Source organism: Labeo rohita, chromosome 20 (genome assembly GCF_022985175.1).
Source record: "Labeo rohita strain BAU-BD-2019 chromosome 20, IGBB_LRoh.1.0, whole genome shotgun sequence".
Lineage (NCBI taxonomy): Eukaryota > Metazoa > Chordata > Actinopteri > Cypriniformes > Cyprinidae > Labeo > Labeo rohita.
In genome coordinates this window covers 11,680,711-11,691,146 of record NC_066888.1, presented here as the reverse complement: position 1 = coordinate 11,691,146, position 10,436 = coordinate 11,680,711, and the positions used below count along the sequence as shown (strand labels likewise).

Genomic DNA, 10,436 nt, shown 5'->3' with positions numbered 1-10,436 from the left:
AAAGCAATTTACTTTTCTGCAACAGAACATATACAGATACACAATTAACAAGAAACATCATTGAAATTTTGCGTCAAAAATATCTGAAAGGCAGAGGTGAACATATTTTACTAAAAATACATGATACAAAATAATGTTTTGTGATTATTCGATGTCACTGTCCAAAAGCCCTACATCTAATCCATAAAGTTTACCAAGAGGCCTGCTTAGATTTTAATTAGATAAAACACCGCTAATGACTCTTTCCCTCAGAACATCAAGTCCCACTGCCCACATCTCATCCTCTTTTCTGCCCCTCTGTGCATCTGCAGTTTCAGTCATCAGCAACTCATTACTGTCTCGATCCACCAAGATCCAGCTCCATTTCTTAACACAAGGATTTATCTTAAAACGCAACAAAGATAGAGGAAATGATCCAAATATGGCAGTAAATCTGAGTTCAGAACCTCAGAAGTGTCCAATGAAGATTAGCCTCACACTTGGGAGAATTAGTCATTTGCAGAGCATCTCAAAACAAAAGAAAACACTTTTAAAACCAACAAAGGCTCATTGGAAATATGTGCCTCTATATACATTTCTGCAAAACTGAAAAAAAAAAACATACCTATATGTATGAATCACTGCAGTTTCCTGTTAAAATAAACACTAGAGTCAGTAAAACCGACAACTTTTATTCCTTTTTACACAAAGTATGATTTAAACACGCAGTTTTGATTAATAAAGCCTAATTTTCACACAATTACTTGCAAAATATTGTTATGAAAAATTCTGCACAATTTGAAAAATGATACTTTTGAACGTTGTCGTCACATATATAGTTTCATATGCATGAATTTTCTAACTCAGTATATTTGCTTGGTAACTGATACGGCGTTGCACTTGACTGATGAAGAGCTCCGGTATGAGCTCCAAGAAACTATGGTTTGGCAAAACAGTCAAATCCGCTAAGGAAGTTAAAATAGCATGGCTGTATCAATAAATGCATTTTTATATTACTTTTGCATTTGTCAACACTATCGGGTAGGTTTAGGGTTGAGTTTGGTGTAGGGTATTTCCAACACGATAGAACATTTACCTTTAGTGACACCATCTGGAATTGGAATTCTGAACAGCCGCAATATGTACCTTAAAGGGATAGTTCACCCAAACATGAAAATTTGATGTTTATCTGCTTACCCCCAGGGCATCCAAGATGTAGGTGATTTTGTTTCTTCAGTAGAACACAAACAAAGATTTCAAAACAATCGGTCTGTGCAAGAAACTGAACAGTATTTATATAATTTTTTTTTACCTCTTATCCATCATTGTTTATACAGCGAGACTGTGGGTATGACGTCTACTCAAAATGGAAACTACTTGTGCTTATCCTGATTGTTGCAGCTGATTAAAAACTAAAAGATTAAGTTTGCTTGCGCAAACTCATCCGGAAATGTTGACTTTTCACCGATTCCCAACTTTTTTTCCCAGCCTGATCGCCTATGCCAGAGCACGCTGATGTGTCACGAGCCGGCTGTTGTGAACAAGCTCAGGACAGTTGAACATTGCGGTGGATAAGAGGTAAAAAATTATATAAAAACTGTTTCAGTTTCTTGTACAGACTGACTGTTTTATATCTTAACACCTCAGTGTATCATCACAAGCCGCAGGGTTTAATTAGGTTTGGTCTGTGTATGTTTTTTTGACTCTCAAAGTCGTGGATGCCCTTGACTGCCATTATATGACTGACAGACTGCAACAGTTGGAGTTAAAAATCTTCGTTTGTGTTCTGCTGAAGAAGGAAAGTCACCTACATCTTGGATTCCCTGGGGGTTAGCAGATAAACATCAAATTTTCATTTTTGGGTGAACTATCCCTTTAAGCAGCATAATAAAAACACAGCAATACGTGCCTGTACCAACATAATACGACTCTCTGGACATTTCACTTTGAAACTGCCACAAAACATGCAGTAAGGTATGTAATTACAGTGTTGCAGAAATGTATATGGAGGCATGTATTTTCATTAGCCTGTGTTTTTTAAAACTGGAAAGGAGAAAACAGCCTCTTCCAAACATCTTTACACATTTAAGGCATAAATACATAATACAGATATTCCAGATCACAAGCGAGCGATCAGAAGAGTACAGATATGTCATTTACAATTATGAGTTTGCCATTGACTCAGACTGTTGTGGTCTGGGTGAGAGTGTTCTTATTGCTTCTCTCCTCCGGTATAAGAGCCGTAGCCGAACAGCAGCTGACTACGGAAATGCTAGTCTTATTGTCTCTGACTTTATGCTCGAATGTACTGACGTTCATAGTCACAGTTTCCTGCTGAGCAACGCTCGAAGAGATTTTAAGGTTGGAGGCATCCATGCAGCTGTTGATCAAATCATCACCCTGGACCTTTTGCATGTGGAAGGTTCCGTGAATTTTCAGCTCGAGTGTAGAGGTGACAGTCTGCATGCATACGACACAGCGGAAGCCTGTCAGTGAGTTGTGCAGGTCTGGGTGCCTCTGACAGTGTTCCAGGAAGTCCTGCTCACTGTGAAGCGGAAGCTTGCAGATGCGGCAGTTGCCTGTGTCCAAGCTCCTGCTGTGGGTGACCTTGTGTTCAGTCAGAGTTAGCAGTGAAGGGAAGCGCTCTCCACAGATGGGGCATTGGCAGTGCTTGGTGGGGCCTAGATGAGTCTGGACGTGCTCCCACAGTGCCATCTCAGTGAAGAAGGTCTTGGAACAGTCTTTGCATTTGTGGCTCCCTTGGATTGCCTCCACTTTGCGCTTGAGAGTGCCACTCTCCCCGGGCTGGATGTGGTGATCTCGCAGCTGGTGGTTGGCGAGCAAGGATTGCATGGTGTAAGAAGCTCCGCAGATTTCACAGGCAAACATAGGATCGTTCAGATTCGCCTTCCCTTTGCTTTCGGTGGGAGGGCTGAACAGCGATTCCATCGTACCTTCTCTTATTTCACTATTCGCTGGCAGCGTTCCAGCGCTGTCCTTGGCAACTGGTTCGGAGACAGGTGGAGGGGTCAGGTTGTTACCTTCAGCGCTCTGGCTCTTGGCACGGAGTTTCTCGTGTAAGGGCACCTCGAGGGGAGATCTGGTCTTGGTACATATGCAGGGATTGCATTTGTCGCTATGCGTGGTGATATGACACTGCAACTCAATGTCCGTGCTAAAGGACTCTGTGCAGAAGATGCAACAGTACTCTTTGCATTGTTTGTTGAGATGCTTCTGTTTGACATGCAGGTGCAAGTCATGCTCTTGCTCGAAGTCCCATTCGCAGGACGTACAGTGGAACGTGGTTCTCTTGTTACTGTGCTCAGAGGCCAGGTGAACCTGAATGGACATCTTGGAGCTGAACACCTTCTGGCAGAGGGAGCAGCGGTAAAACACAATGGTGTGCATCTCAAGTAGATGTTCATGCAAGTCTCTGACACTGGTGAAGGTTTTACTGCAGCTCTCACAGATGTACAGCGTAGATGTATTGCTAAAATGAGAAACTGTGTGTTCCCTAAAAGATTCATGGTTTGGGAAATCCTTGAAGCACTCTGGACAAGTAAGTTTTGGGAGCATACTCTTCAGGTGGGAACTCAAGTGAGTTTGAAACAGATCCAGATCATTGTATTTAGCCCCACAGTGGTCACAGATGAGGTCGGTTGAAGGTAATGCAGCTTTTTTGGCTGGACTCTTGATTGACAGGGGTGAAGCTGAACCCACAGTCCTGGTTCCCTCTTTAAGGTTCATCAAGTTAATGTTCTTGTGTGTCTTTCTAATATGCTGCATCAATTTTAGCTTGCTGTTGAACATAGGCAAATGAGTACAGTATGGACAGAAGGTCAAAGACCTCCGTTCTGCCTTTTCTTCTGGGTCTGGATCAAGTTTCAAGCTTTGGTTTTTACAGTGGACCTGCTGCATGTGATTGTCTAGCGTGTCCTTTGTCAGAAATCCTCGGAAGCACTGCGAGCAGAAGAAGACGTTGCTCTCGAGTAAAGCCGAGTTGTGCGATTCGCGAACATGCTCTTGAAGAGCCTTCAGGTCTTTTAATGACGTAGGACAGAAGCTACACTGAAGAACTGTTTGAACGGCCGCTGTGATTGCGGCCTCAAGCAAAACGGAGTGGCCTAGCATCACATTAGCCTCTTTCTGGTGCTCCGAAAAAGTCAGGATCTCAGAACTACAGCGGATATTGTTTTCCACATGTTGAGGCTGTGAATGTGCTCTGGGGCTCACGTGGTTTTGACAATGAACACAATTATTGAAAGCCTTGAGCTTTTTGGAGATTCCTAAACAACTGTTTGAGTCAAATTGAGACTTTCTCTTTTCTGCAGAAGGAGCCGTTGTCCTAGTATTTACACTGGCTGGACTGGACATGTGTGAGGTGGCACAGCTGCATTCTGCCATTGAGAGCGCTGATTGATCTTGTGCAGCACAATTTGAAGGTTGTCTTTTCTCAGTGTCCCTCATGTTATTCGATGGTTCATTTGGAAGAGAGAGATGTTGGGAGGACATAGCACTACCCTGTTCATATTGATTACTCAAGCCCTGTTTGCTGTTTATGAAGGTTTCACTGCTGATATCTTTTTGGGATATTTCAAGAGGTACTGAACTGTTGCCAGGCAAAGGGGTGTTCATCCTCCCACACTGACCAAGTCTCAAATGATCTTTATATGTATCTCCCTTGGATCCAAGGTCACATCCTTCTTCATGGTCAGAGGAGGAAGGACCAGGGAAAGAGGCAAAGCCAAACAACATGCTTCATCTTTCTCCACATTATGATTTGCTACGGACAAGGAAGAGAGGAAAATGTGTTAACTACTTGATAGTTAAATTATAGCTGCAATTTAACTTCTTTAAATTTATGAGTGACTTGTAGCTTCCCGAACACTACAGTTGAGGTCAGAAGTTTACATACACCTTGCAGAATCTGCAAAATCTTAATTATTTTACCAGAATAAGAGGGATCATAAAAATGCATGTCATTTTATATTTAGTACTGACCTGAATTGAGTTGAATTTATAAAAATGACCCTGTTCAAAAGTTTACACACTCTTGACACTGTTGTTACCTGAATGATCCACAGCTGTTTTTTTTTTTTGTTGTTGATTTTTTTGTAGTTTTTCATGAGTGCCTTGTTTGTCCTGAACAGTTAAACTGCTGCTGTTCTTCATAAAAATCCTTCAGGTCCCACAAATTCTTTGGTTTTTCTGCTTTTTTTGTGTATTTGAACCCTTTCCAACAATGACTATATGATTTTGAGATCCATCTTTTCACACTGAGGACAACTGAGGGACTTATATGCAACTATTACAGAAGGTTCAAACGCTCACTGATGTGTACACTTTATTCATTTTCCCTAAATATCATATTTTTTCATTTAGTACTGCCCTTCAGAAGCTACAGAAGATACTTATATGTTTCCCAGAAGACAAAATAAGTTAAATTTACCCCGACCTTCAAATTCGAAAAGTTTTCACCCCCAGCTCTTAATGCATTGCATTTCCTTTTGAAGCATCAGTGAGCATTTGAACCTTCTGTAATAGTCGCATATGAGTCCCCTAGCTGAGTATAGTCATTGGAAAGGGTTCAAATACACAAAAATGCTGAAAAAAATAATAATTTGTGGGACCTGAAGGATTTTTCCGAAGAACAGCGGGCAGTTTAACTGCTCAGGACAAACAAGGGACTCATGAACAACTATCATTAAAAAAAAAACAAAAAAACAAAAAAAACATCTGTGGATCATTCAGGTGAAAACACAGTATTAAGAATCTAACGTATGTAAACTTTTGAACGGGGTCAATGGACTATATGTAAACATCTTTTACGTGAAATATTCTTATTCATTACTAAATAAAAAAAATAACATGCATTTTGTATGATCCTTCTTATTTTGGTAAAATAATGAGCCTTTTTGCAGATTCTGCAAGGAGTATGTAACTTTTGACCTCAACTGTATACACTACAACCAAAACTGTTATGTTTTGGCTAAGAATTCTGCTCTTTTATTTCAAGAGTTCTGTCTCACTGAAGTCAGGCAGGTTAAAATATAATTCAGCCTCATAAGAGCAGACTAAACACCAAAAATATGAATTGGATGCTCTTTTTCACACTTTTTTAGATGTAATTAGCTCGGCATGGGGCCACATAATGAGCAGTCCCACTGTGACTAAAATTGCTGTCAGTGTGAGAGGACCAGATTCACAGTTTGAACAAATGGAGTGCTGCTACTTTAAACTACTGAACGTGTACAAGAGAAAAACCAAAACCCAAATCACTGTACAAAATTATTCTCTGAATCAACGGATTAATGGAGCTGCTTTAAAGGATAAAACATATTAAAAACACAAAAGTGTCTTCATAAGATTAGCAACAGCTAAATCATAAATCCAAAATCATTTGTAAAGGCATGATTCATACTGTTAGTGTGCAAATAGGGAATTGCAAATATAAGTAATTCAAAGGTCACACAAACATGCAGAAACACTAAACTAAAACCCTAGAGGTCTTTATTCCTTTTAATCTGTCTGTGAAGAGAAACAAAAAGAGACAAATTCACAATATTCACAGTTTATCAATGTAAAGGATGCTATAAAAAGAAGGATAGTGTGGGAGGATGTACCTGTACCGTGGCAGTACTTCAGCCTCTGCTGGGTGAATGATTCTGCTTGCTGTAGGCTTTTAGCATCTTCATCCTTCTCTTTTTCAATTCTTTCTCTGTCCTCATCCTTTTCTTTTCTCCTCTCCCAGGAGCAACGTTTCTTCCCTATTATCACGCTATCATCCTTCGTATTTAACCTTCCGTCTTGACCTGTGGAGAAAAGATTGCAAGCAAGAAAGAGTGACGGGTAGTTAGAAAGCCATTCATATTTAATATAGGTATGTGCTATATTTATCAGCCAACCAATAATAGCGACAAAATATAACCGTGCACTATGGCACCCCTTTGCCTTAAACGGGCAAAGCATAAACAAATATCAACATTTTGATCTATTTTTCATCCAGCAGGGGAATACCCTTCTAAGATTGCACTGAAGACAAGTACTATTTGAAATACTTCCTAAGTTTTTATGTAGTCTTTTTTTTTTGTAGTTTTTAATAATGCTATGAAGTGGATGCGTGAATCATTTCTATAGGGAAAACTCCATGAAGTGCAACTATTGTAAGCAAACAGATTTGATTCACAACAGATTCACACTAAGCTCATTCGATTTCTCATTATTTACACAAAAATGTTAATTTGTCCTTTACTCATTTCATTCTTCTTATAACATCTATGTTTTCAAGGTGACATAACAGCCACATGATTTGACTGAGTAGCTTTTATTCGCAAACATAAAAACCATATGCAACTTTAAAATACTGATACTGTATACACACATTGCTTGGGATTTGCTATGACCTTTATTGTTTTTATACTGAGCTAATATTTTCCATTCCATACTAAATTTAACCCTGACACATAAATCTACATTTTCAACAAGACATTATTTAGTATGTTTATTAAGTCGTTTTCCTTATTAAGATTTTACCATCTCTGTTGGGACATGGAGTCCCTGCGCTGTAGCCAAAACTAGACACAAACACATTTAGTTTTGACTACAGATGAGACAACTTTATTGTTCTAGACTGTAGATCTTGATTAACATTATAAATAATTCTTCAGTAGATCAATCTGTATTAATGTACATCACATAAAACAGTGATGACAAACCCTTTTCAATGAAATTACATTACACAGAAATTCAAGAAAAGTTCTGCTCCAAAACAAGTTGTCTCCTGTTTTGCCGAAACATTGATCTTAAGCCTAATGATATCCAAATAATTACAGTCTATCAGTAGATTTGTCCCGCGGTCGGATTTCACTTGAGACAACAAGGAAGCAAGCGATTAAATAAAAACCCTTTCGTACCTTTCAAATATCTGGGCTTCGCCTGCTTTCGACGAGACATTGCAAAGGACTTCAGTAGATGTCAACACAGACGCGTTAAGTTGCTGTCCACACAAGCGGCAAATACTTGCGAACTGATTCGGGGATTGGAATAGCGGTAAAGCACATTAATATCACGGGCAAAGGGGCTCGCCCCCGCCTACAGCAGCGGGATGACTCCATACACGCTCTGCGCCACCGGGGACGCGCTCGAGATGCGTAATCACTGTACTCACACGAACAAACACACACACACACCGGAACCCCAAAGGACATTTATATTGCTCAAAGGTTGCTAGTCTTTAGCTCAAATATAGTTCTATTTACGTCAATATCATCTTTGTCTTGTTTTGTTTTCTCCCGTGAAAGAATGTTGTGAGGGAGGCAAACACTAAACATTGTTTATACGACACTTTTTGCTATACGTGATTAGAATACCTCAAATAGTTTTATTTTAGAAGAATTTGATGAGAAATGTTTACGTTTGTATTAAAATCTTAATCAGTCTTGAGCACAATTTGAGACGTTGAGTTTTGTTTTGAAAGACACACAGTCGGCATTTCCTCAGGAATGGGGAACAGGACACTTAGTGAGTCTATTGATTTAAAGGAAAAGTTCCACAAACAAGTTGTAGATGGGGATTGTTTCTTCCCTCAGAACAGATTTGGAGAAATTAAGCATTACTATCTCACCAATGGATTCTCTGCAGTGAATGGGTGCCGTCAGAATGCAATGCGCGAGTCCAAACAGCTTATATAAACACGACAGGTAATTAACAACTCCAGTCTATCAATTGATCATTTACAGTTCCAAAACAGTTCCAGAGAAATACAATACTAGTCAAAAGTTTTTAAACATAGGATTTTTAAAGATCTTTAATTCTCTTCTGTTCACAAAGCCTGCATTTATTTGAGCCAAATTACAGCAAAAGCAGTAATACAGAAATATTTTTGCTATTTAAAACAACTGCTGTCTGTTTGAATATATTCTAAATGTAATTTATTTCTGTGATCAAATCTAAATTTTAAGCTTGGAATTTTTTGGGAAAGAAATTCTAGAAATTAATAGTTTTATTTAGCAAAGATGCTTTAAATTGTTCAAAGGTGATGATAAAGACATTTATAATGTTACAAAAAAATCTTTTTTGAGATAAATGCTGTTCTTCTGAACATTCTATTCATCAAAGAAACCTGAAAAAAATCTACTCAGCTCAAACATAATGTTAAATGTTTTTGAGCAGCAAATCAGAATATTAGAATGATTTCTGAAGGATCGTGTGACTGGAGTAATGATGCTAAAAATTTCAGCATTAAAATCAGGAATAAATTAGATTTTAAAATATATTCAAGTAGAAAACAGTTATTTTAAATAGTAAAAATATTTATCAGTTTTACTGTTTTTTTCTGTACTTTAAATCAAATAAATGCAGGCTTGGTGAGCAGAAAAGACTTCTTTAAAAAAAAAAAAAAAACATTGCAAATCTTACGGTTCAAAAACTTTTGGCTGGTAATGTTATGTCGGTCGATTTTGTTGTGAGAGGACAACAGGGAATTTACTTTTTCACCGGAGAAAGCGTTATTATGGATTGTGGACTCATATTTTAGCCAGAAGTATTGGTCTGAAGTTAAAATGCCTTAATGGATTTATTTCTTACAAACATGCAGCTTTTCACTTCACAAAATGTTAATCAATGGACTGAATTTGTGTGTATTATTATTATTAATTATTATTATTCACTGCAGAGGATCCACTCGTGAGCAAGTGATACGATGCTGAATTCTCCAAATCTGAACTCATCTACATCTTGGATGGCCTGAGGGTGAGTACATTTTCAGGAAATTTTTATTTTTGGGGGGTGAGCTATTCCTTTTAACTTACTGGCTTGCTGAAATCTCTGCCTTTTTTTTTTTTTTTTTTTCTTAGTAGTTAGTTCACATAGGTCTACATGACATTTGTACAGTTAGTTAATTATTGCCTTAATTTCTTTAAAAATCGAAAGGAATTACACAACCTATCAAAGACAAAATGCTCCTTTAACATTTTTAATATCTATAATATACTATCAAACATATGGCACTGTCATAATGAAATCATCAGAGGAGCGTCTCCTTTCATAATGACACCTCGGTTTAATTTCTCTGTGGAAACGTTAGTTATGAGCCGCCCCGTTGGATGGGCTTTGCAGTGGGGAACGTTGATTAGAAAGCTGGATCCCTTTGGGAGTCTGCTCTGCAATTGCATGTTTCTAATGAGTTTTGAATTAGCTGCTGAGACACTTGTCTGTGACTGTTTTGTGAATAAAGGAGAAGATGTTGCAATGAAAACACAACAACATAACGCGTCGCTCAGGTTCAGGTGGTAACACTGTGGGTCAATTATGTATAGTTTGAGTTGACATTACCATTAAGGATTCATGTAGTGATTCAGACTGGTGACATTATGAATCTGCATCACTGAATAAGTCATATAAAGAGCTAGGCCATTTGTGAATACGTGTATAGGCCTATAGTGTAGCTTTAAATAGAC

The 10,436-nt window shown here is 38.4% G+C and overlaps 1 protein-coding gene across 2 annotated transcripts; it reads right to left on the bottom strand.

The window, feature by feature from the left end:
- Positions 1-4: 4 nt before the first annotated feature.
- znf521 (zinc finger protein 521) lies at positions 5-8,629 on the bottom strand. 2 transcript variants are annotated; one of them, XM_051137806.1, is made up of 3 exons: positions 8,603-8,629; positions 6,603-6,791; positions 5-4,762 (listed from the first exon to the last, which is right to left on the bottom strand). In XM_051137806.1, the coding sequence occupies exon 3, from the start codon at positions 4,732-4,734 to the stop codon at positions 2,161-2,163; it is 2,574 nt and encodes an 857-aa protein (XP_050993763.1). In that variant the 5' UTR covers positions 4,735-4,762; positions 6,603-6,791; positions 8,603-8,629; the 3' UTR covers positions 5-2,160. The 2 variants fall into 2 exon arrangements, with proteins under 2 accessions (XP_050993763.1, XP_050993762.1); XM_051137805.1 differs by lacking the exon at positions 8,603-8,629 and adding an exon at positions 7,893-8,091.
- Between the last annotated feature and the right edge of the window lie 1,807 nt (positions 8,630-10,436).